The 27893-nt window shown below is 34.9% G+C and overlaps 1 protein-coding gene across 4 annotated transcripts in view; it reads left to right on the top strand.

Annotated features, from left to right (window-relative positions):
- The window catches only part of COL11A1 (collagen type XI alpha 1 chain), a 225292-nt gene that overhangs the window by 94802 nt on the left and 102597 nt on the right, over positions 1 to 27893 (top strand). For 3 of the 4 annotated variants that reach the window (XR_015161606.1, XM_086394454.1, XM_086394456.1), the window contains 13 exons: positions 3 to 56; positions 174 to 218; positions 3575 to 3628; positions 4054 to 4098; positions 4350 to 4403; positions 4853 to 4897; positions 13971 to 14024; positions 15137 to 15181; positions 16300 to 16353; positions 16436 to 16480; positions 21561 to 21614; positions 23250 to 23357; positions 26511 to 26564. Coding sequence is in view for 3 of the 4 variants with exons in the window: in XM_086394454.1 (XP_086250580.1) it covers positions 3 to 56; positions 174 to 218; positions 3575 to 3628; positions 4054 to 4098; positions 4350 to 4403; positions 4853 to 4897; positions 13971 to 14024; positions 15137 to 15181; positions 16300 to 16353; positions 16436 to 16480; positions 21561 to 21614; positions 23250 to 23357; positions 26511 to 26564 (711 nt within the window). In the remaining variant the exon portion in view is untranslated. Of the gene's footprint in view, positions 1 to 2; positions 57 to 173; positions 219 to 3574; positions 3629 to 4053; positions 4099 to 4349; positions 4404 to 4852; positions 4898 to 13970; positions 14025 to 15136; positions 15182 to 16299; positions 16354 to 16435; positions 16481 to 21560; positions 21615 to 23249; positions 23358 to 26510; positions 26565 to 27893 lie in introns of those variants that run through there. The other variant, XM_086394455.1, reaches the window with a different exon arrangement.

The raw sequence follows: 27893 nt of genomic DNA, 5'->3' as shown, positions 1-27893 counted from the left end.
AGGGTGAACGAGGTCCTCAAGGTCCTCCTGGTCCTCCTGGTGAAGATGGAATAAGGGTATATGAAAGTTCATTTCTTTTAAGAAATATTTAAAATTAAAACATTAAAGAAAACCATGCTGAAATGTTGCATTGTCTGATCACATCACTATCCTATTCATTACGTCCATGACAGGGAGAAGATGGAGAAATAGGACCAAGGGGTCTTCCAGGTGAAGCTGTAAGCAACTTTCCTTTTTTTTTTCTTTTTAAATAATACCCTATTTAGGAGGAATAGTGCTTGGTGTTACAAATATAAAGTCACTAATAATTGCAATCTTACCTAACCTAACCAGGTAATTTGTTATGTGAAAAAACATTTTAAAAGGATACTTACAGCTCTTCTGTCATTAAATTTTAGGAAATTGAGAGGAAAAAAATGTGGGATATAACATCTTAACTACAAGGAGAGATAATAAAGCCTTTTTAAGTGAATAATGCAAATAAATAGAGGAAAACAATAGAACAGGAAGGACTATAGATCTCTTCAAGAAAATTGGAGATACCAAAGGAACACTTCATGCAGAGATGGGCACAATAAATGACAGAAATGGCAAGGACGTAACAGACACAGAAGAGATTAAGAAGAGGTGGCAAGAATACACAGAAGAACTACATAAAGAAGGTCCTAATTACACAGTTAACCGCGATGGTATGATCACTCATATAAGGCCAGATATTCTGGAATGTGAAGTCAAGTGGGCCTTAAGAAACATTACTTTGAACAAAGCTTGTGGTGGTGATGGAATTCTAGCTGAGCTATTTCAAATCCTAAAAGATGATGCTGTTAAAGTGCTGCCCTCAATATGCCAGCAAAATTGGAAAACTCAGCAGTGGCCACAGGACTGGGAAAGGTCAGTTTTCATTTCAGTCCTGTTGCTGTTGCTGCTGCTGTAGCTTCAGTTGTGTCCGATTCTGTGCGACCCCATAGACGGCAGCCCACCAGGCTCCCCCATCCCTGGGATTCTCCAGGCAAGAACACTGGAGTGGGTTGCCATTTTCTTCTCCAATGCATGAAATTGAAAAATGAAAGTGAAGTCGCTCAGTCGTGTCCGACTCTTCGCAACCACATGGACTGCAGCCTACCAGGCTCCTCCATCCATGGGATTTTCTAGGCAAAAGTACTGGAGTGGGGTGCCATTGCCTTCTCCATTTCAGTCCTAAAGAAAGGCAAATGCCAAAGAATGTTCAAACTACCATACAATTGTGCTCATTTCACATGCTAGCAAGATAATGCTCAAAATCCTTCAAGCTAGGCTTCAATAGTATAAGAACCCAGAACTTCCAGATGAACAAGCTAGATTTAGAAAAGGCAGAGGAACCAGAGATCAAATGGCCAACATTTGTTGGATCATACAAAAAGCTAGAAAATTAAAAAAAAAAAATCTACTTCTGCTTCATTGACTATGCTAAATACTTTGAATGTGTAGATTACAACAAACTGGAAAATTCTTAGAGATGGGAATACCAGACCACCATACCTGTCTCCTGAAATCTATATGCAGGTCAAAAAGCAACAGTTAAATAACCAAACATGGAACAACAGACTGGTTCAAACTTGGGAAAGGAGTACAACAAGGCTCATGCTTTCACACTTTTATTTAATTTCTATGCAGAGTATATCTTGCAAAATACCAGGCTGGATGAATCATAAGCTGGAATCAAGATGCATGGGGAAATATCAACAACCTCAGATATGCAGATAATAACACTCTAATAGCAGAAATTGAAGAAGAACTAAAGAGCCTCTTGATGAAGATGAAAGAGGAGAGTGAAAAAAAAGCTGGCTAAAAACTCAACATTCAAAAATCTAAGATCATAGCTTTCATTCCCATCTCGTCATGGCAAGTAGATGGGGGGAAAGTGGAAACAGTGACAGATTTTATTTTCTTGGGCTCCAAAATCACTGCAAACAGTGACTGCAGCCATGAAATTAAAAGACTTTTACTTCTTGGAAGTAAAGCTATGAGAAACCTAGACAGTATATTAAAAAGCAGAGACATCACTTTGCCAACAAAGGTTCCTATAGTCGAAACTGTGGTTTTTGCAGTAATTATGTACCGATGTTAGACTTGGACCATAAAGAAGGCTGCACACTGAGGAATTGATGCTTTCAAACTGTGGCACTGGAGAAGACTCTTGAGAGTCCCCTGGACAGCAAGATGAAATCAGTCAATCCTAAAGGAAATCAACCCTGAATATTCAGTGGTAGGACTGATGCTGAAGCTCCAGTACCTTGGCCCCCTGATTCGAAGAGACAACTCATTGGAAAAAATCCTGATGCTTGGAAAGATTGGGGGCAAGAGGAGAAGGGGACGACAGAGGATGAGATGGTTAGATGGCATCACCTACTCAATGGACATGAGTTTGAGCAAATTCCAGAAGATAGTGAAGGACAGGGAAGTCTGGTGTGCTGCAGTTCATGGGGTCACAAAGACTTGGTCATGACTGAGCGACTAAACAACAACTTGTCATCCAAAAAACCTTATCTAGTTTTTGTGGCTGTTTATTTTGTTTCAATTTTTTATATCAATACCTCTAGAATTTTTTATTTGTTTAGGATAAACAATTATTACTAGAGGAAACAAAAAATGAGGTGCTTGCTACTGCTACTACAAAAAATGAGGTGTTTAGTATATATCAAATATAACTATAAAATTTATTAAATTATATCCTTTTTTCCATTGAATTTTACAAATGAGGAAACTAATTTGGAAAGGTTTACTCAAACCTAGTCAATCAAAGATCCACACTAGAAGCAGACTTCTTAGTTTTACTGCTAGTTTGCCACATTATAGAACCTGTCAATTCAAAGGCAAAGCATGTTTGTATATGTTAGTTGCTCAGTTGTGTCCAACTTTTTGCAACTCCTTGGACTATAGCCCACCAGGCTCCTCAGTTTCTCAAGTAAATATAACAGTAAACCATACTGTTGACTTTTTTGAAGAAGGAAAAGAAGGAGGAAAAAAATGGAGAAGGTGAAGAAGAGAAGAAAATGCTTGCTTAAATCATAATAATTATAAAAATCATGAAAGTGGTTTCTATAACCTTCCTAATATAGTCCTCCAGCTGTTTGTTTCTTTCTCTCAGTAGAATATTCTCTCAAGATGGAATTTACCTAAATGTAAAATAAATGAGCATCAAGACTCTTTGTGTAGTCTGTTTGAATTATAAGATTTAATAAGATTCAGCGTTGCTATTCAAATTGGAAAATGGCACAAAAGTTACTTACTTAAAGCTTTAAAATATTTCCTATATTGAAAGTTTCACAAGTGATTCATATGTAATTCTATAGACTCAAAGATACAGTTTCTATATTAAAGACTCACTCATTCATTTTGGCTTTTGGCTCAATATAAACACTAGGTAATTGTGTCACACAAAATGCTATTTTAAATGCCCTTATTGGTGTGTTGAAAGAGGGTGAATAAATATTTTAATCAAAACATTACATTAAAATGTGTTTATTTAAAAGACAAGACATGTTTTGAAGGCCTTTTTTTTTTTTTTGATAATCTGTTTCTTTTTCACTCCTAGGGTCCACGAGGTTTGCTAGGACCAAGAGGAACTCCAGGACCTATTGGACAGCCTGTATGTATTGTTGAAAACATTCAAGATGTTCTAGGGAAAGCTTATTGCCGGAGTCTTAAAGCCAGAAAGCTGTAAAAGCTTTCAGTAGACAGCCAAAGTTTCACTATTATAATCTAAGACCTAATGATGCTGCCTATCAATTTACCTGAGTGTACTCACTCCACCTGCTTCTTTCTTTTCTCTTCCTTTTAGTTTATGTATTTTATTCTTTTTCCCAACACACAGTAGAAAATATTGCCAGGATGTCTCCATGGACATGGAGAGGAGAGTATAGACCTTGCTTTTTCCCTCATTTCCATTGAGTTCTAAAATGGCTTTTAGTTACCCTAGGTTACTGGGTATCATGCTATTAGGTTCGTTTTTTATATTTTCTATTGTAGCATCTGAACTTGTATATACTTATGTATATTTTTTCTTCATTGAAGGGTATAGCGGGTGTGGATGGCCCCCCCGGACCAAAAGGGAACATGGTATGTACAAGACATCCATAAAGTAACTCATTTCTGTCCTCTAATACTAGCAAACCATTTTTGTTGCTAAATCTAAAATTAAGGTTTCTTACAATGTTTTGCCAAATTCTTCTGCTAGCATTAATATTTTGCAAGATTTTCCAGATTCTCTAAAGGGAAACATGATATGGGAACTATTTTTCAATCCAAAAGACAAAACCTATTATGTGAAATAGTTCTGTTAAAGACTCTTTTCCATTTTCCTATGTCAGGGTCCTCAAGGGGAGCCGGGACCTCCTGGTCAGCAGGGAAACCCAGGACCTCAGGTAAGTCTAAGCCATCACACCTTTTATTGAGGTAATGGGGTAAGATGGTACCTTTATACAAGAAAATTGAGAGCCTCAAAATTTTCTACGTAGGGCTGAGAGTTTATGTATGAATGTACAAAGCTCATTCTATTTTACTCCTTTTAAAAAATTTTTGAACAAATTTGCAGAGGCTTTTCTTTCTTCTAAGAGTAAAATGAGTCATTCAGTGCTCATGGAATGCCAGGATACCTGCGGGAGGGTTCTGAATAGGATCACATTACAGTTCCATTGCCAAAAGAGTACCTTGTATAAAACTCCAGTGTTGTAAAATCTTCTGCAGAAAGTGGGGGATATATATAATACTCATAGCTCATTGCGTGTAATATAGAGGGCTAATCATTTACTATTTTAAAAGTGTGTTCTTATGATGTGATACTTGACGTATGAAATAAATTCTTTTAAAATAGGGTCTTCCTGGTCCACAAGGTCCAATTGGTCCTCCGGGTGAAAAAGTAAGTTCATCTGTTGTCCTAGGAATGTCTGGTAAATGAGCTTGTATTGTCAATCTTAGGGAGGAATAAGGCCTGCCTTCTGCTTTTGATATTTAAATGGCTCAGCATATAAGGAATTAATCTGGATTTAAATCATGAATGTACTGGTGAGCAGAAGCCATTCATATGTCTCTGAATTGTAAATGATAACATTTCACAGAGTTTCCATTTGGATAGCTTCCAGATATGACATTCTCAGCTATATTAATTTCATTAATGTACTGATATGAGTGAGTGCTTTCTCTTTATTTTTGTTCTCCTTTCATTTCTCATTATTTAAAACGTGATTAGGTTTGCTTGTGACAAAGGGCTTTTAACAAGATCTAATTAAGGGAAAATTGTGACGTTATCATTGCCACCATTTTTCATGGAAAAATGGCAAATGATGTTCTTGTTAAAACTCAATGTCTAGATCAAAACAAGAATAAGTCTTTAATTAAAGAGATGTCTTTTTTCCTCCATCTCCCCTGTCAGTTTCTTTAAGTAGTATTTTCTATTCCCTATAGTTACAGCACAGTGTTGCCTGTTCTTATATAATTTGTTTTCTTATTTTGGCTGATTTCTATAAATATGTGATTTTTTAAATTATCAACTTTATTGGAGTTAATTTCATACCATAAAATTTACTCTCTTTAAGTCTATCAGTCAATCATTTTTAGGAAATTTATAGAAGTTTGCCACAATCACATTTTTAAAATATTTATATCACCCCAGAAGGAAAGCTTGCATCAATTTCTACTCCTGAGTCCATGCACAAACCTACACAATTGATGTGCTTTGTATCTTTATACATACACCTTTTCTGACCATCTTATGTGAACAAAATGTATGAATGAAGTTAACATTTGAATTTAATTATATGAATAAATATAGTATGTGACATTTGTGTCTGGCTTCTTTCATTTGGCATAATGTTTTTGAGCTTTATCAATGTGGTAGCATATATCAGTACTTCACTTCTTTTTTTTTGCCAAACGGTATTCCTTTGATTGAATATTTTGTTTACTTATTCAGCAGTTGAGGGAAATAAGTTATGTACACTTTTCAGCTATTATGCTGCTTTGAATATTTGTACAAAGATATTTGTGTAGACATTTTAAAAATTATTTTTGTTAGATAGAAATGGAACTGCTGGGTATATGATAAATTCATGTTTAACACTTTAAGAAGTTTTCAGATTGTGTTTCAAAGTGGTTGTACCATACTTCCTTCCTCAAAATTTAAGAGGATTTCAGTTTTCATTCCAATCCCTAAGAAAGGGAAGCCAAAGAATGCTCAAACTACCACACAATTGCACTCATCTCATGTGCTAGTAAGTGAAGTTGCTCAGTCGTGTCTGACTCTTTGTAACCCCATGGACTATAGCCTTCCAGGCTCCTCTGTCCATGGGATTTTCCAGGCAAGAGTGCTGAAGTGGGTTACCATTGCCTTCTCCAGGGGATCTTCCCGATCCAGGGATAGAACCTAGGTCTCCCGCATTGTGGGCAGATGCTTTACCCTCTGAGCCACCAGGGAAGCCCAAAGTGAAGTCGCTTAGTCATGACTGACTCTTTGCGACCCCATAGACTGTAACCTACCAGGCTCCTCTGTCCATGGGATTTTCCAGGCAATAGTACTGCAGTGGATTGCCATTTGCTTCTCCAGGGGATCTTCCCAACCCAGGGCTTGAACCCTGGTCTCCCACATTGTAGACAGACGCTTTACCGTCTGAGCCACCATCTCATGCCCTAGTAAAGTAATGCTCAAAATTCTCCAAGCCAGGCTTCAACAATATGTGAACCGTGAACTTCCAGATATTCAAGCTGGTTTTAGAAAGGCAGAGGAACCAGAGATTAAATTGCCAACATCCGCTGGATCATCGAAAAAGCAAGAGAGTTCCAGAAAAACATCTATTTCTGCTTTACTGACTGTGCCAAAGCCTTTGACTGTGTGGATCACAATAAACTGTGGAAAATTCTTCGAGATGGAAATACCAGACCACCTGACCTGCCTCTTGAGAAACCTATATGCAGGTCAGGAAGCAACAGAACTAGACATGGAGTAACAGACTGGTTCCAAATAGGAAAAGGAGTATGTCAAGGCTACATATTGTCACCGTGTTCATTTAACTTATATGCGGAGAACATGAGAAATGCTGGGCTGGATGAAGCACAAGCTGGAATCAAGATTGCAGAGATAAATAGCAATAACTTCAGATATGCAGATGTCACCATCTTTATGGCAGAAAGTGAAGAACTAAAGAGCCTCTTGATGAAAATGAAAGAGGAGAGTAAAAATGTTGGCTTAAAGCTCAACATTCAGAAAACAAAGATCATGGCATCTGGTCCCATCACTTCATGGGAAATAGATGGGGAAACCGTGGAAATAGTGGCAAACTTTATTTTGGGGGGCTCCAAAATCACTGCAGATGGTGACTGCATGCATGAAATTAAAAGACACTTACTCTTTGGAAGAAAAGTTATGACCAACCTAGACAGCATATTGAAAAGCAGAGACATTACTCTGCCAACAGAGGTCCATCTAGTCAAGGCCATGGTTTTTCCAGTGGCCCTGTAAGGATTAGAGTTGGACTATAAAGAAAGCTGAGTGACGAAGAATTGATGCTTTGGAACTGTGGTGTTGGAAAAGACTCGAGAGTCCCTTGGACTACAAGGAGATCCAACCAGTCCATCATAAAGCAAATCAATCCTGAATATTCATTGGAAAGGACTGATGATGAAGAGGAAACTCCAATATTTTGGCCACCTGATGTGAAGAGCTGACTCATTTAAAAAGACCCTGATGCTGGGAAAGATTGAAGGTAGGAGGAGAGGGGGATGGCAGAGGATGAGATGGTTGTATGGCATCATCGATTCAATGGACATGAGTTTGAGTAAATTCCGGAAGTTGATGATGTACAGGGAGGCCTGGCATGCTGCAGTCCATAGGGTCGTAAAGAGTTGGACACAACTGAGTGACTGAACAGAACTGAACTGAACTAGTTTCTCCAGATGCTCAGCTATACTAACATATTTTCTCTCTTTAATTATGGTTATTTTTGTTGGTGTGAAATAGTACCTTATTGTAGTATTAATTGGCATTTCCCTAATCACTAGTGATTTGGGGCTTATTTTTATATGCTTTTTGACCTTTTGTATATATTCTTACATCTTCCCTGGTGGCTCAGCAGTAAAGAATCTGTGTGCAATGCAGGAAACACAGGTTCAATCCCTCAGTCAGGAAGATCCCCTGAAGAAGGAAATGGCAACCCACTCTAGTATTCTTGCCTGGGAAATCCCATGGACAGAGGAGCCTGGAAGAAGCTCCAGTCCAAGGGGTCTCACTGACTCAATGGACATGAGTTTGAGTAAACTCTGGGAGTTGGTGATGGACAGGGAGGCCTGGTGTGCTGCAGTCCATGGGACTGCAAAGAGTTGGATGGACTGAGCAACTGAACTGAACTGAACTGATCTGATCTCCTTGCAGTTAAGGGACTTTGAGATGTCCTCTCCAGCACCACAGTTCAAAGGCATCGATTCTTTGGTGCTCCACTTCCTTTACGGTCCTGTTCTCACATCCATACATGACCATAGGGAAGACCATAGCCTTGAATACACGGACCATGTCAGCAGAGTAATATCTCTGCTTTTCAACACACTGTCTAGGTTTGTCATTGCTTTCCTGCCAAGAAGCAATAGTCTTCTGATTTCATGGCTGAGGTCACAGTCCGCTGTGATTTTGAAGCCCAAGAAGGGGAAATCTGTCACTGCTTCCACCTTTTCCCCTTCTATTTGCCATGCAGTAATGGGGCTGAATGATGTGATCTTAGTTTCTTAATATTTAGTCTTAAGTCAACTCTTTCACTCTCCTCATTCACCCTCATCAAGAGGCCCTTTAGTTCCTCTACACTTTCTGCCATTAGAGTGGTATCATCTGCCTATCTGAGGTTGTTGATGTTTCTCCTGCCTACCTTGATTCCAGCTTATAACATCCAGCCTGGCATTTCTCATGATGTTCTCAGCATATAGGTTAAAAAAACAGGATTACAGCAGACAGCCCTGTCGTGCTCCTTTCTCAACATTGAACCAATCAGTTGTTCCATACAAGGTTCTAAATGCTGCTTCTTGACCCACATACAGGTTTCTGAGGAGGCTGGTAAGATCGTCTGGTATTCCCATCTCTCTAAGAGCTTTCCACAGTTTGTAATGATCCACACAGTCAAAGGCTTGATCATAGTTGATGAAACAGAGATAGATGTTTTTCTGAAGTTCCTTTGCTTTCTCTATAATGCAGCAAATTTTGGCAATTTGATCTCTAGTTCCTCTTCCTTTTCTAAACACAGCTTGGACATCTGGAAGTTCTTGGTTCACATACTGCTGAAGCCTAGCATACAAGATTTTAAGCGTGACCTCACTAGCATGGGAGATGTGTGCAATTGTTCGATGGTTAGCACATTCTTTGGTGTTACCCTTCTTGGGAACTGGGATGAGGACTGACCTTTTCTACTCCTGTGGCCACTGCTGGATCTTCCAGATTTGCTGACTTAATGACATCCTCCTTTAGGAATGTGAATAGTTCTGCTGGAATTTCATTGCATCCACTAGGTTTATTAATAGCAATGCTTCTTAAGGCCCTCTAGACTTCATACTCTAGAATGTCTGGTTCTGGGGGACTAACCACACCATCATAGTAATTCAGTTCATTAAGATTTTTTTTAATACAGTTCTTCTGTGTATTCTTTCCATCTCTTCTTGATCTCTTCAGCATTTACTATTCTCTACCTTTTTTATCCTTTATTGTGTCCATCTTTGGGCAGAATGCTCCCTCGATGTTTCCAATTTTCCTGAAGAGATCTCTAGTCTTTCCCCTTTTGTTCTTTTCCTCCAGTTTTGTGCATTGTTCATTGAAGAAGGCCTTCTTGTCTCTTCCAGCTATTCTTTGAAACTCTGCATTTAATTGGATGTACCTTTCCCTCTCTCGCCTGCTTTTCACTTGTCTTCATTCTGCTATTTGTAAAGCCTCCTCAGATAAACACTTTGTCTCTTGCTTTCTTTTTCTTTGGGATGGTTTTGTTCACCACCTCCTGTACAATATTACAGACTGCTGTCCATAGTTCTTCAGGCACAGTGTTATAGTCCATTGAATCTATTCATTACCTCTACTGGGAATTCACACAAGATTTGACTCAAGTCATATCTGGCTGGCTTAGTGTTTTTCCCAGTCTTCTTTAGTTTAAGCCTGAATTTTACTATGAAAGCTGATGATCTGAGCCACAATCAGCTCCGGGTCTTATTTTTGCTGACTGTATACAGTTTCTCCATCTTCAGCTACAAAGAAATGAAATCAATTTGATTTCAACATTGACCATTTGATGATGTCCATCTGTAAAGCCATCTCTTGTTTAGCCTTTGCCCTTCTTCATTTTCATATCAAACTTAAGTGGTCTCTAAAGTGCTTTTTTTCTGTGTATTTTCTATATGATTACAGTATCAGAGGGCTATTGGAAATAGTTGATTTATTTAAAATATTAGGTACCAAAGGTGCTTTAGATCAGGGATTTTAATCTGGACCACTCTTATCATATCTTAGATTAACTCATCATAACCATATTATGTTTGTAATAAACTGCACTTGAGGCATGTGCCTATTAAATTTTCTATAATAATATCATCCCTGCACTGGAGTCTTAGAGGAAGAATTTGCTTTTAAGGAAAGTTGGTGTATCTGAATTCACTATGTTGAGACACAGGTAAAATATAGGGTCTGATTCACTGCACTTCTTGTGGTAGGAAGAGAGCTAGCATTAAGCATAACCTGCTTCTTTTTCTGCTTTAAACATATCTAGCTCTTGAGTTCAAAAACAGTCTCTTTCTATCAAAAGGAGAAAGAACATGAAAGAAATGCGTTTTATTTATTTTGTGTCTATGGTATATATTTTATTTTAGATTTGTGTTCTGTTTATTCTGGCTCAAGAGCCTTGTCTTTCAAACTTGGTGAATAATGTTTTTAATCATATTGTGCAACCCACAGTTAAATCTCACAGTTAAATATAATTTTAGAAGTGTCATATATTTTTAATTCCCAATAACATTTTTATCATAAGTCATTGTTGCCTGTACTTTTATTATGTTTGGGATAAAATATTTTATAACATTAAGTTAATTAACCAAACTGGATGACCACTATATTGCTCTTCTGACATGTAATAACTTAAATATACTTTTATGTCCTGTGATTTAATTTATGCTTTCAGAATTTCCATCACTCATATATTAATTGCTTTATAGAAAACAAATGATATTGTATAACTCTGAGCTAAAGAAGAAATAGCAAGACACACAACAAATATTAGTTAAAGGCAAAGACTTTGAAAATATGGCTACAGATCTGGATTCATTTATATTGCAACTCTGTGATATATTAGCACTGGTTAATTACTCAAAATCTTAGATGATGAAATTTCATAAAATTGCTTGAGAATTAAAATGGACAGTATAAATATAAATATATATAATATATATCATATATTGCTTAATATAGCACATAGGAACACAACAAATTTTAACTATTTTATTAAACTCCAAAAAATATGGCATTCATTGATTTAAATTTATTGCCATTCCTTTAGGGAAATAACAAGCAGTTAAGAAAGCAGACAAAATACTGTACTGTCATAGAGCTTCCATTTTAAAATAAATGGATCGATTTTAACTTGATTTTTAAAAATCCTATAGTACAAGACTTTTAGTATTTCTAATCTACACTTAAATATGTAGCAACAACAACAAAAAAAACAACAACATAGTCTTATACACAAGGTCATTGTCATAGAAATATCATGCCTGCTGGAAATAATAATTACGGAAATAGTTTTGCTTTTGTATTCTACATTTTGTTTTGAAGAAATAAGTATATTGTACTGAGAGCAAAAAATGATTTAAGTGAAAGGTAAAACACTGTCATAAAAGAATCAGGATTTTATAGCAGTTATTTTATATTAGATTACTTGACTGTATATGACTTTGCACAGTGGTGAAGAGAATTGAAACTTTTAAAGCCTATAAAAATGAGATGCAATTAAATTCAGTTATAAAGTCCAGATTATTTAATTTATAGGTTATTTTTGGTTGTTGTTGTTCCATAGTGATTTAAATGAGGCTTTCTTGTTAAACTCTGTACTATCCATATACATGAAAACAATGCTTTTCTTAAATACTGTCTGAGAATGGAAAACTCCCTTTACATCCAGCATCTAGACTTGCTGATGTATCCTTGCTCTTTTAATTGTTTCTAAATTCCGACTAATCATGAGCAAGCAGAAATGGCTTGAGCTTTAAAGACTTGATAAAGTTAATTATTCCAAGTAGAAAGCCAGTTTTTCTCCCAGTGAAGGGTCTGCTTGCAATAATCATTCTTAGCATGTTCCAACCTAACCAGTGATCAAATTAAATGATATCTGAAATCCTTTGTGATTAAACACAGATTAATCTATTGAATAAATAGTTACTTTATTATTATTTGTTTCTATGTCTTACGAGTAACATAATCTATAACATATTCCTTATGTTAATTATTACTGATGTTTAATCAATGTTACTATGCAACTATTTGAACTGGCACATTAAAAAAATTATTTTGTTGAAATATAGCTGATTTACAATGTGTTAATTTCTGCTGTACAACAAAGTGATTCAGTTATACACACACACACACACGCACATACATTCTTTGTCGTGTTTTTTTCCATTATAGTTTATCAAGGGATATTGAGTATCAGTTCAGTTCAGTTCAGTTCATTCACTCAGTTCTGTCCAACTCTTTGTGACCTCATGGACTGCAGCATACCAGGCTTCCCTGTCCATCACCAGCTCCTGGAGCTTGCTCAAACTCATATCCATTGAGTCGATTATGCCATCCAACCATCTCATCCTCTGTCATCCCCTTCTTCTCCTGCCTTCAATCTTTCCCAGCATCAGGGTCTTTCCCAGTGAGTCAATTCTTCACATCAGGTGGCCAAAATATTGGAGTTCAACTTCAGCATCAGTCCTTCCAATGAATATTCAGGACTGATTTCCTTTAAGATGGACTGGTTTGATCTCCTTACCATCCAAGGGATTCTCAAGAGTCTTCTCCAACACCACTTTTCAAAAGCATCAATTCTTCAGTGCTCAACTTTCTTTATAGTCCAACTTGTTGCTCAGCTGGAAAGAATCCGCTTGCAATGTGGGAGACCTGGGTTTGATCCCTGGGTTGGGAAGATCCCCTGGAGAAGAGAAAGGCTGCCCACTCCAGTGTTCTGGTCTGGAGAATTCCATGGACTATACAATCTCAAAGAGTCAGACACAACTGAGTGACTTTCACTTTCATATTGAGTTCCCTGTGAATAGGAACTTATCAGTGTCATTATGGAAATATCCAGTATTTGCTTTTTCAGTGATGTAAATCAATGTATATCAATGAATATAATGATTGCATATGGACCTATATTTTTTTTTCTTTTTACTCTGTGCATGCATGTGTGCTAAATTGCTTCACTCATGTCTGACTCTGCGATCCTATGGATTGTAGCCCTCCAAGCTCCTCTGCCCGTGGGATTCTCCAGGCAAGAATTCTGGAGTGGGTTGCTATCTCCTTCTCCAAGGGATCTTCCCAATCCAAGGATCCAGACTGTCTCTCACATCTCCTGCATTGGCAGGCAGACTGTTTACCACTAGCATCACCTGGGATACCCTTTTAGTCTATAAGCAACAATTTATTGTGGTATGCAAAAATTAAATTAATTAGCAATTAATTTAATTGCAAATTAAAAAACACACAGGATTAAAAGCTAGATAAAAAAACTAATGTGTCTTTGACATATGTTAAATTTTATTTTCATCTATCTTTATATACCATTTTTCTACAAAACATGTTAAAAAGTATTTAGATATGTGCAATTTATAGATAAAGATTGGTGACTCAAATTAAGAATCTTATTAGCAGTATATTCCTATGTACAAAGTCAGACTTTACATTTTTTTTTAAATGAAAATATTCTTTTTTTCTATTCAATTAGGGTCCACAAGGAAAACCAGGGCTTGCAGGACTTCCTGGTGCTGATGGGCCTCCTGTAAGTAGTAGTTACCTGGTCATTAAACTTTCCATATTTCATTTTCAAAAATAGATTTTACATGTGTTTAGAAGTGATTGTATGAATTCAGTAATAAAAGCAAATTGAGCCAGTAATTAAACATTGATCTCTCTAAAATTCTATTTAATCATGTAGTTTCCATACTGCAAAATCTTTAAAGAGCTCCCAGTGGTCTTAGGACCACTTTCTGCCAGAATCTCATATTTTCCTACCTCTCACTTTTCTCTTAGTAGGCTCTACATTTTCTATTGCTATACTTTTTGTTATGTCCTTTTCTTTTCATAGAAAATACTTTATATCTTCTCTTCCTTTTCAAAGAACACGTTTCTTGAGAGTCCAGGTGATATTCCTCATCTTTTGTAAGTTTCCTCAGACACCTTACATGAAAATTCATCTGTGTTCAGGGATTCCTTACTTTTCTAAAAATATAGCAATGTTTATTATATCTTATCATATAGCAATAAATTATGTAATCATGTAATATCCATGGTTGTTATTTGAAAACCTTTTATTTATGCTTCTTTTTTTTCTCTTGAAACTACTTACTCAGAACTAAGGTATAAAAATTTTCATCCTGTTATTGCTTGTTTTCATTGAGTAGAGTTGTTTTGGAGCTGTGCATTTTTATTTACCAACTCTCAGTAACTTGATTAAAAACACCATTGGTGTTTATGATGTTGCTGTGTTTTAAATGTCCCATTGATGTTCTTAGTTGCCTTGTAAAGATGTGAGTATAATTATTTAATCAATATGCAAATAGAAGTTAGACTGAAACACTTTTATTTAAAACTAATTGAGATTGGGGCCAAACTGTTCATGAATAATATGCATGCTTTATGTGCTTTTCCCAAACTGTCTCTCAAGTTCATTATGTCATTGGTGAAATTTGCACCAAGCCAATATAAACTTATGTTTCTTTCCAAATGCTAGTTTCCAATATTATTTAAAGTTATATAGAGTGATGCAAAATATTTAATATATTTTGAAACATAAAGAATAAAACCTCAGCATGTGGAAAAAAGGGAACAATTTCATATTATATATTACCATTAATATTGCATCTCATCAGTATATATTTTTGACAAATGTAGGGTCATCCTGGAAAAGAAGGCCAGTCTGGAGAAAAAGGTTCTCTGGTATGTTACAAAGTATTATTTAAATGTTCTGTCACCTTATCTCCTAGAGAAAATGCCTTGCTTTGGTCATTTCTATGAGATACATATATATATATATATATATATATTTGATCATTTAGGGCTATGAATATTAGAAAATCAGTAGCGAAAAATACTCTCCACCTGTAATATGTATTTACTTTCAAAAGAATGTTTGCTAACATTTAGGTATAAATCATGTCTCTAAAGTAACTTTTAATTTAGGGAATAAAAAAAGATATGTCTTAGTTAGATAACTTTTAATTCTGTATTGGCAATTTGATCAATTAGATCAATTAGCCTATCATTCTCAGTTTAAAAAAAATTCTCATGATCAGAAATACATTCACATTCTGCATATATAGTATATGTGGAATACATGATTATAAATAATAATAATGAAATTGGACAAGAACTACTGAATATTGTTAAAGTGTTTATGTCACTTGAATTTGATCTATATTTATTACCTTCTGATAATCTTTACATAAGATGGGAATTGAAAGAGAAACAGTTATAAAATATCAAAATTAAAACTTATTCAATCAATACTACTTTTGGATTACAGTAGCAGGGTAAGATCATTTTTATGTAGAGTTGCTAATTTTAGATTCTTATTAAAATAGCATTACTACTGTATGTTATATATTATTTCCTTTAGATAGAATAGTGAAATGAAGCCAGCTGTGGAAGATATATAATTTTGATCATTTTCTTGATGTAAATGATGTAAATTTAATGCCATTTTTTTTTAATGACATTTTTTGGTTAGAAATTATTTATCCTTTTGGTTAATCTGTAGCTGTTTTTTGTAGACATCAAGGACATCGGATTTTTTTCAATCTTAGAAAAGTAATTATTAATATATGATTATTTATATTACTTCATATATTTATGACATTTATCTTACTTTAACATAAATACATGATATGTTTGTTCCTCATATCTGACTTTAGATAGAAATGATAAGCTACCAAATAAATTTTTACCAAAAGTGGAAAAATATCATCTTCTTAGAGATTATTTGGTAAAACTGTAGTATGTGAGTGAGGGACACTTTCAGTACATTATGTATTTAAATTGCATTGGGTCTTTTACAGGGCCCTCCTGGTCCACAGGGTCCCATTGGCTACCCTGGTCCCCGAGGAGTAAAGGTAAATAATATTATATTTTCCACATTATTTAATTTCAATGTAAAATATTATAGTCATTTAATTCCTCTAATTTATTCCATAGGGAGCAGATGGTGTCAGAGGTCTCAAAGGCTCTAAAGGTGAAAAGGTAAAACATAATTTATTTAGGTGATTTTAATTGGTATTGTATAAAAAATTAAATTTATTCAATAGATATTTCATTTCTCAAATATATTGAATGATTACTTATGTATCAGACACTGCAAGTCTAATAATTTTGGACTCTATCCTGAAACTTTAAAAGAAAAGTTTTATATCCTTGGGTGAGGATGAAATTATAGAAGAAAAAAAAAGGTATATCATATATAAAATCAATTCTGCTAAAGTTTTATTTTTACATGTCTTTAACTTTTCTAAATTATAAGATTGACCGTATGATTGTATTTGTTAAGACTGGATTGGATCCAATTATATGCATAACAGAGGAATATTTATTCCCTTTTTTCTCTACTAAAATTTTCATTCTTCATAAATTGAAATAAAGTACAAAATAGGAATTAATTGTTGGAAGAAGTCTTTGTATGTGATAATGCATGCATAGCAAAAGCTTAAATGAGAAGGAAATAAAGAGTAAAACCAAATAAATATGAATGAAAGAATATGCACTATTTTAAAGGATACCAATAATTTAATTTGATGAAGAAAACAAAATTGAGATTTTTTTTTCATTAAATGGCCTCCCTGGTGGGAGAAATGTTTAAGATAAATGTAGAGCTCCCACATCCTCAATGATTATGTTGAAATGGAATGACACTACTCAGAACTGGTACTGCATTAATTCTTACTATATTACATTTTGTAACACAAAGTACAAAGTGTTAAGGGAATTTCATGAGAAATATATGGAATATACATTTTTATTTCAAGGATAACTGTTTATTCCTACAGTCATAATATTATTAAAAGCACCTTGAATGGATTTGATATCAGTAAGGAATAAATGACAAGAAGGGATGTATTTATTATATATGTCATATTTTATTTTCTGAAAATAATAGGTAACATACTGAAGCATTGTCAAAGTATGCGACTATATTGTCAAGTCTAGTGCGTGAAAATATGTCATGTGTTTTAAATTAACTCAGCTACTTTGATTTGAATCCCAATTCATCTTTATCATCTCAGTTGAACTTCAGGGTATAGTGTCTTACTGAGCTGACAGCAGAGTGATGGCTTAGACAATGTTGAACTTGTAATTATTTGCAAGTAGCCTAGGCAAAAAAAAAAAGTATATGTGTATATATATATATATATATATATATATAGTCTCAGTTTGGAACTTAGAATCTCAGTTTTTGTTGTTAATACATTTAAATATCAATTCAAATTTTTTCTCTGGAATTAGTGCCCACCAAGAATTTTAGGGAAGGCAGTGTTTATATGAAAGGCATATAATTGGAGTGGGAAAGTTGTGAACTTTTTGGAAGGAGAGGTAGTGGCAAATGCAAAGGAAAATAAAATTATAGATGATGAGATATTTGTGAGAAGAAACATACTCAGGAAAAAAAATGTATGGAAAAAAATTTTATATTATTGGTTATTTTGAGTTGCATATGGTCTCAGAAGAAACAAGTAGATATATAGAGAAAGAATTAATGTTTTTAATTGGGAATTAAACATTCTGAGTTCTGATTATAGTGCTCATAGTAAAGTTGTAAAGCTAACTTGTAAAGTTAGGTTGCTTACTTTCCCTGAGCTTTATTTTAAGTCTATAAAATGAGGACCTCATCCTAAAAAATCTCTAAGATATTTTTCAGTTGTACCTTTCATTCCATATCATATATTAACCTAGTAATATATTGTTTACCTAGATTTAGAGAAGTTTTGTATAAATTTTAATGGAAACTTTTTATAACAAGAATTCTTCTTATTTTCAAACTTTGTAAAGAACTATGAAATCCTAGTTAATTTTAATGTATACTATTTGTTTTTCTGAATATATATTATAATCAACCATTATCTCAGAAGAGATGAGGAAGGAAATTGAAACTATTTTCTTTTTACAAATAGCAGTATTAATTAATGAAAGCTGAATTACCAAGTTAGTGCCCTAACTAGAATAAAATTCTCCACTGTTTAGAGTCAGCTTTATTCCTTAGAACTTAAGCAACATAACCCAGTCAACCAAGTGGCACAGGCGAATTCCTTTTTCACCTGTTTTCTAAAACCTGTTTCCTCCAGTCTAAGTTCAATGCGTGAAACAGGGCACTCAAAGCCAGTGCACTGGGACAACCTGAGGAATGGGATGGGGAGGGAGGTGGGACGTGGGTTCAGGATGGGGGACACATGTATACCCATGGTTAATTCATGTCAATGTATGGCAGAAAACACTACAATATTGTAAAGTAATTAGCCTCCAATTAAAATAAATTAATTAAAAATACTAACTAAGATTTGATAATTTAAGGACTGGAAAGCTTAGTAGTTTGAAAGTGTCATTTGTTTTAAAAATGTCACTTACTGTAAGGATGTTCTTACTAACTTACTATCTAATTTATTTTTAAAATTATGAATGTATTGAAAACAAAGTTTTGATAGCAGTAGCCTCTACTTCACTATATATTCTCTTAAAATATCTCTCCTTGAAAAAAATGTTAAAAACTATTATTTATTTTAGACATAGAGTGCAGTAATTTTTTAAACTAGACTTGGCAACTGTGTAATTACTTTTCTCTCTAGGGATCAGGTAATGAAGACACCGGTCAATAGGAATTTAAGTGGTCATTTTCAGCTTTTAAGCCTCTGCTATTAACCCAGCTGCATTCAAGGCACTATATCAAATTTGATTCCTTTTCCAGGTCTTGGCTTCCCAGGTGGCGCTAGTGGTAAAGAAGCTGCCTGCTGATGCAGGAGACATAAGAGATGCCAGTTGGATCCCTGGGTCAGGAAGATCCCCTGGAGAAGGGAATGGCAACCCACTCCAGTATTCTTGCCTGGAGAATCCATAGACAGAGGAGCCTGGAGGGCAATAGTCCATGGGGTTGCAAAGGGGCACAACTGAAGCGACTTAGCCTTTAGCACTTCCGGGTCTAAGTCTCACATGTCCTTACTAACCTTATATCTTCTGGACCTTAGCATACATTACCAAACTCACACTGAGGCAAGGATGATTCCAAATTTACATTTAATAAATATCTGTTATATATCATGATTTTGAGGGTCAGAATATAGTAGGCATTGGAGAGCTAGAGGTTACTTAGGCATGATTCTTGTATCCCATGGACGGATAAGCCTGGTAGGCTACAGTCCATAGGGTGGCAGAGTCGGACACGACTGAGGGACTTCACTTTCACTTGTTTTTCAGCATTTAGTAGAAAGAAAGAGACCTGTGATTATTCCCCTGTGGCTCAGTCAGGATGTTATGTTATATTAACAAATGATGAGTGCGGCACATAGGATGAAGAGGTTAATTTTAATAGGCAAAGAATGAGGTCATGGAATACCTCATGGCAATGAAAGTGTAGTCCCTGGGCCCTGTTCTGACTCTTTGCAACCCCACAGACTGTAGCCCACCAGGATCCTCTGACCATAGAATTTTCCAGGCAAGAATCACTGGAGTGAGTTGCCATTCCCTTCTCCAGGGGATCCTCCTGACCCAGGGATCAAAACCAGGTCTTCTGCATTGCAGGCAGATTCTTTACTGATTCATAGCAGAATCATGAGCTAAATCCTAAAAGATGAGGAAAATCTCACCAGGTAGACAGAGAAAGTAAAAGATTTGCAGATGCGTGTGTATGTGGAAGTGGTTAACCAATGCAAGAATTACAAATGGAAATACAGCACATTCAGCTTTTGTAAAATTCAGTTCCAGTGTGTTGGATGAAAGTAGAAGGGATATTTAAACCAAAGATAAAACTATAGAGGTGAACAAAGCCTCGATCGTGAGGGAGATGGCAGCTTATGGTCATCATTAGCACTTTGGAATCATTGATTCCAAAAATTGATATGATCAGTTTTGTGTCTTGTAAAGGTCATTTCCACAGCAGGATGTGGAAGTTTAAGTACTAATCTTCCTAGCTTTGTTCTCATACTTGGCCTGACAGGCCTTTTTCTCAAACTCTGCAAGTCATCCATTCTCCAACTGCTAATTAAGGTACCAGCTGCTCTGTGAATTCTCCAAGTACCCTTCTGTCCTCAGCACCACCACTACTGGTACCAGCGCAGTACATCATTATCATTATCCTCATGTCTTTCATCTCTAAACACCCATTCTCCTCCTCCTGAGCCAAAATCAATGCAAATTATTGGTAAAACAAAAACTTCAAATTACTCCACAGTGCTCTGAATAATTGCTCAATTAATGTTACTGAATACATGAATGATTATTCCTTAGGAATTTTTTTCTTGAAATTAAGAGACAGTAAAGTCATTCATGAAGCTGGATATAGTAAACATGACTAGAAGTATTTTCATAGTCAAAATTTCTCCTCTCTTTGATAAGGATGCCCAGTTTTCAGCATCCCTGGTTTGTGCATATGTGCCAATTAGCAATCTCTATTTATGCATAAAGGATAATATTAATTTGCTTATTCTTCACCTAAAGAGAGGTTGTAATATACAGAACAGGTTGAACCAGAAGACATTTATCTAAAGCACAGGAGACAAGATGAATGAGATAAAATGTATAGGTATGTATCAGCAAAGATAAAGAATTTATTTGGTCATCCAGGGTTCTTGTAAACCAAAGGTAATTAAATTTTTACTTCTTTGTTCAAATAACATAGGACACATGTTGTTACAAGATAATGGTTATTTTCCCCATAAGATAGAGAAGATTTAACGAACACATTTGTGAAAAGTTTTCTAGTAACTTAGAGCCATTGCTGCTGCTGCTGCTGCTAAGTCCCTTCAGTCGTGTCCGACTCTGTGCGACCCCAGAGACGGCAGCCCACCAGGCTCCCCCGTCCCTGGGATTCTCCAGGCAAGAACACTGGAGTGGGTTGCTATTTCCTTCTCCAATGCATGAAAGTGAAAAGTAACTTAGAGTCATTAATTATGGGGAAATGAGAGAATACTGGAAATAAAGGTTTAAAATAGGGAAGAGGAAGTTTTCACAAGCAAGATTCATATTTCTCAGAACAATTTTTCCTAATTATCAATACTCATAATTTATATAGTATTTTCCAAACAATTGATTAAGTACTTGTTTTATTATTTATACTTTTTAGGGTGAAGATGGTTTTCCAGGATTCAAAGGTGACATGGGTCTCAAAGGTGATAGAGTAAGTAAAAAGAAAATCTGCACTAGTACATGCATTTATGGATGTGTGTGTGCTTATTTCTATATAGTTAAATACTGCAAACAGAATAAATCAAATGTTTGTACTACCTGAGACATTTTTCACTTCCACTTTTATCTGAAGATTAGGTGTCTTAATTTCTGTGGAAATAAAATATTATTATTTATTTTTTGGATGCTATGCTAAATATATGTCCCATAGCATATCTACACATGCATAGTTATATATTTATATATATATATGTATAAATACACAAAATATATATTATATCATATATGGTATTACTGTTTACAGACATTTTATAAATTGATGATCAAATTGCTTTATATAATTAATTCAATAGATTTGTTTTAAATCTTATTCATATATAATGAGCTATGCTTCCTGGAGACTATATGTGCAACTTTCATGAATTTTCACTTTATAGTTGTCTTGAATTTTTGAGTCTCAATATAGTACACCGTTTTTCTGTTAGCGAGTATCTTGAAAACAAAAGTTTGTCACCTAAAGTAAATTAAATGTTTTATTGGGAAAATTTGTTTTATAACTAGCATAATAGTATATAATAAATGGAATAAAAAAACATGGTATAGAATATTGATTTTCCTAAAATGCATATAAAGCCTATGTCTGGGATGGGAGCAATAGCATACACATTCTAGAACCTAATACCTTAAATGTGAAAATAAAGTTTAAAGTCAGGTGAGATATTTTTCTTATGTTCCAATCAGTGATTTCCAAAGTTGCTATCATCTGGGAGGAAAAATTATTTTCCCTCCTACCCTGATAGAGTCTCAGACTGGAGCCCTCTAAAATTACAGAATGACAGAAGACAGATTAATAAGAGATAAGCAAACAGAAGTTTATCTTGTGTATCATGATTATACATGGGAATGCTAAATGATGAGTAATTCAAGCGTGATTAGAACTTGTGATTGTATGTCATTTTAGCAAAGGAACAATAAATTTTAAAGAAGAAAGGACTTTGAGTTTCTAGTGCTATAAACTGTGGGAAGGCAGATAAATGGAAACTATTAATGTTATATAAAGGCTAGTTGGAAAGTTTGCTGTATAGATATATTCCTCTGGTGCTTGCTTCTGGCTCCAGACTAGTAAGGGTCTAGTTACCTCTAGTGACTAATTTTTGTCTTTTCTGATGAAGAGGGTAGGAAAAACACCTTTGCAAATTTGTTCCCCGCTTTTAAGCAAGTACAGGGTGGGTAGATCACTTTTTCTGTATCTGCTCCTTCTCACTTGCCTTCAGTTCAAAATAATCCTTATGCCAAAGTGGCGTATTTTGGGGTAGCATATATTGCCAACCTATAGTATCTAATTTTGATTCTTATTTTCTCTCTCTCTGTGACTCAGTGAATTAAAATTAATTTAGTGTGATACATGGTAGCATAGGACTTCTGTAGCTTTTCAAATGTCAGACTGTATTGAGTCATTTATGTATTAATTGAAAGATTGATAAAGTCAAAGACTTTCAGTCCTCTTTGTCATATATATGAGTAAACAAACCAAGAATTGAAGAATATAACTTTTTGATGAACTATAATCTGCCATTCAGTCTCAAAGATATTTTAAGTTGCAAGAATGCTCTTACTTTGTTATCAGGGAGAAGTTGGTCAAGTAGGTCCAAGAGGAGAGGATGGCCCTGAAGGCCCCAAAGGTCGAGCTGGTCCAACCGGAGACCCCGGTCCTCCTGGTCAGGCAGGAGAGAAGGTGAGTGAACAACTTTAAATTTACAGGTCCTCTTGTACATGATGTTTCATTGTCATTTTAGGGTGGTTTTAATCACCCACTGTATAAATCAAGAGTTTTATCTAGTTTCAATTTTTTGAATTTCAATTTCATATCCATATGCTACGTAGAAGTATAATCAGGAGACAGGCACATTCATCCTCTTCTACTATTTCTTATTTTCTAGTCTCTTCTCCCATTGGCCATGTAGCATCAACCAGTCTTAACACTCTTCTATATTAAAAGTGCAGAATCTGCCTGTGATTAATGAAGGATGAAAGAATCAATGAAAAGTGGCCAACTTATTGTTTCGGAGCAAGTTGAGACACCTTTGGCCCTAAAACCAAAATGTTCTTTTCTCAATATTTCCACATAAGCATGTATTTTTACAGGATAAATGTTTCAAAAGATACTGATATTCAGGCCATACTTTAAGAGGTTTTAATTCTAATCCAGTTTAACTCAGGCATCACCATGTTTTAAAAGTTCCTAGATAATACTAATTTATTGCTTTCACAGCCACTAAGCTATATGCATATGTCAAAAATATTTGCAACTGTTACATTTAGATATAATATTAGGCAACATTAAAATTATGCCTTCATAGAATATTTAGTGATATTGTAAACAACTTATAGGGCTTCCCTGTTGGCTCAGATGTTAAAGAATCTGCCTACAATGAAGGTAACCCCTGTTCCATCCCTGGGTCAGGAAGATCCGCTGGAGAGGGGAATGGCAACCCTCTCCAGTAATGAACCTGAAGTTAAATTAAGAAAAACTAGAAATATTGATGATAAGTGCTATCCAATTATGTACATTGAAGGAAAATATAAATAATACATGTCTCTTGGTGGTATAAATCAAACTATTCCTTTTTTTGTAAGTATGTCTAGTCTCCAATTTTTTATATTGAGCATATCATTATTCTATAAATATGAAAATAGCATGCTGTATAAGAAAATTGTTGTCTCTGCCCTTTACCATCCTGTTCCAGAAAAAAAAACAGGGATTATATAGGTATTGTGACTAGACAAATAAAAAATCATTTTTTCATGTTATCATGAGTCATTTCTACAGTTTCACATTCCCAGTTGCTGTTTGTAAACCAATAAATAATGTCATCGTGTTTAAGCAACAGAAGGAAAAGATGGGGTTCAGGGCATAAAGGCTTATAAGACCTATGAACTTTCTGCTTAAAGTGCTTCTTTGCCAATAGTTTAAGGATATTCTAGGACCTTCCTCTTTTCTCAACCCCACTGTATTCTGTGTAAGTTGGTCCCACAAACTGTTCTGAGGCATCAGAAGTTTACTTCCCAATTTTTCATCTTTAGCATTTCATTAGTATTTTCTCCTTTATTGAAGTTGCCTATCACTGTACTGAAAATACAGTTTTTCTGTCTGGATTTATTTTTAAATGACTCTAAAATGAATGAATTTGCATTCTAATGTAGTAACATAGACTGCAAAAGTTTTCTGATCATAATTAAGAGAATTTCATTAACCTTGAAATCAGTAGCATAAAACAAGCTGTGACAACTTACTGTGTCCAAGGTGACATCGTTATAAGTATGGTTCTTAAGGCTTGTTTGAATATTTTTCGTGTGAAGACCGCTTACCTATGTAAAGTTGATCTTGAATCAGACAACTGTTTAGTTCAATATAAGATAGTGAAAGTGAAAGTCGGTCAGTTATATCTGACTCTTTGTGACCCCATGGACTATATAGTCCATGGAATTCTCCAGGCCAGAATATTGGAATGGGTAGCCTTTCCCTTCTCCAGGGGATCTTCACAACCCAGGAATTGAACCTAGGACTCCTGCATTGTAGGCGGATTCTTTACCAGCTGAGCTATCAGGGGACCCCTATCTATAATAACAAGATCATAAACTGTATTCTTAATTTCTTGCCTTGCTTCATCCAGTAAAATATTTATTTTTGTTCATAAAGCCTCCTCATCTTTTAAAGTTTTATAGGTAGTAATTTGGACTTGTTTATGTTTTTGTTATTTATTTTGAATGCACATAGGAAATAATAATACTATTTGTTAATGTTTAAGATTTTGATAAATATTTTATATATTAAACATACTTTCTTAAGATCTTAAGGAAATTGTCTCAGTCAAATTTCACAAACATATATTTTATTCAATCCACTTATTTTAATTTTATTTTCTTTCTATCCAAATTTTTAAATTAATGCTTTGTTCAGGGGGTCAATTTTGTTAGTTTAGTGTTTTAAACCTTTTAGTATATGCTATACATCGTTGGACTTCACTGTAATTTATCATTTGTTTTAGCATTTTCAAACTGAGTAGTAATTTTATTGCACTGGAAGAAAATAGCTACACACTCAAGTTTCCACCCGTAGGAATTAACACTCCACAAAAATCATTGTTTAGCTCTGTCTCTCAATATTTGGTATTTATTAACTCAATTTATTCAGATATTTGAATAAAAGAAGAAACTTTGCTCAAAAACTAGGTTAAAATTTCTTAATATAGTTATTTAAGCTTTCCTTTAGTAAAAAAAAAAGTTTACATGATTGCTTGCTTTCTATTTACAGTGAGAAATTAAATAATTTTTTCAAATAGATTACCTTTAGTTGAAATGGCAAAACCTACATGCAGTTCTAACTACAGCCATTCATTATAAATAGTATTTAATTTTGATAAAATTTAGGTGAATTCTTACCATATTCTTTCATTCACAAACAGTCCTAGAATTATCTTTACTCAGGGCTCTATGTCAGGGTTTCCCTGGTAGCTCAGCTGGTAAAGAATCCGCCTGCAATGCGGGAGACCTGGGCTCGATTTCTGGGTTGGGAAGCTTCCCTGGAGAAGGGAATGGCTACCCACTCCAGTATTCTGGCCTGGAGAATTCCGTGGACTGTATAGTCCATCGGGTTGCAAAGAGTCGGACACGACTGAGTGACTTTCACTATGTCCTTAAAGAAGACACTATCACTTAAGAGGTTAAGTTATTGAACATCATAGCATTAGTAACATTTTTTTCCTATTCAAATTAAGAAATGTAGTGAAAGTAAAGAATGGAAAAACTTGCAAATCTTCCTTTCAAATGCTCTAATAGACTGAATTCTATTTGGAAGTGATTATTATTATTATTATTTTAACTTTAGGGGAAACTTGGCGTTCCAGGATTACCAGGATATCCAGGAAGACAAGGTCCAAAGGTAAAACAATTAGCTTGATTTTTATAGCTTGTTTATTAGCATTTTGTCAATACATTTAACATTAATCATCTATGGTTACATTTCAGTTTGTAATGTAGAGATGATGAATCCTTAAAATATAATGTTACAAGAGAAAGTCAGATGCATTTATGGGTACTGGGATTGCAGAGAGTTCAGAGAGCTTATGTGATTTTGGACTGGAGTATTTTAGAGACAGAGGAAGTCATAGTCAGCCACTTCCTTGTAATTGGAATAAGGTCTATTCCTAGGCAGCATTTAATTAATAGATCTAGAAGTTTTGATTTCCTGTCTAGTTCCCTAAAGGTTTGAATTACCATTTGATATTATTTTAAGAGAAAGAATGGCTCTTCTTTCATCCTCTTCATTTTCCCTCATTTCCACAGAATCAGTTTCCTAGGGCTACTGTAACAAATCACCACAAACTTGGTTATTTAAACAATGGAAATTGACTTTCTTACACTTCTGAAGGCCAGAAGTCTAAAACTGAGGTGTCAGCCAGCCCATACTCCCTCCAAAAGCCCCGTGGGAGAATCTGTCCTGTCATCTTCCATCTTCCTGTGGCCCTCGGCATATTTTGGCTTGTGTGCAATCTCCAACCCCTTCTTCACATGGCCTTTTTTTCTGTGTTCTTATCTTCTCTTCTTCTTATAAAGACACTTGTCATTAGATATGAAGACCACCTGGATAATTCAGGATGATCTAATTTCAAGATCTGGAACTAAATTACATCTACGAAGACCCCTTTTTTCCAAATAAAGTAATATTCAAAAATTCCAGAATATTTGGATATTTGATATGTCTTTGAGAGGACTACTACTCAACTCATGCACTCAATGCACTGAGATTCTATTTTTGACTATGTGAAATATACATATTTTAAGCAAAAAAGTGTTTTTAAAATACACGTTTACCTTGTATTAGTTTTCCTTGAGCTCATTATAGAACTTCACTAAGGATTCTTTTGATTGATTGACTAGTTACATTAAATGGTTAAATGATTTCATATATAAATTTTGCTTATTAATATAAAGGTAGTTACATGCACGTGAGATTATCTATATCTATCTACTATCTATCTATATGTTTGTCATCTATCTATCCCTGTTTGATTCATTAATGTTTGACAGGTTTATAATATAAGGATACATCCTGGTTGGGTGTAATAATACCCAAACATATATTTATTAATGTTTCACAGATAATCAATGGGAGACAAAAATATCCTACCTCCTGACAAATGTGAATTTCATGTACTTGTGACTCATTATCATGTGATAAGAGTATTTTAGGCTTGCCATCCAGTTTTGC

The sequence above is a fragment of the Bos grunniens genome, chromosome 3 (genome assembly GCF_055505025.1).
Source record: "Bos grunniens cultivar Pamir isolate PY7600 chromosome 3, Bosgru_T2T1.0, whole genome shotgun sequence".
Taxonomy (NCBI): domain Eukaryota; kingdom Metazoa; phylum Chordata; class Mammalia; order Artiodactyla; family Bovidae; genus Bos; species Bos grunniens.
The sequence above is the reverse complement of the archived record's forward strand: the minus strand, read 5'-3'. Positions and strand labels throughout refer to the sequence as shown.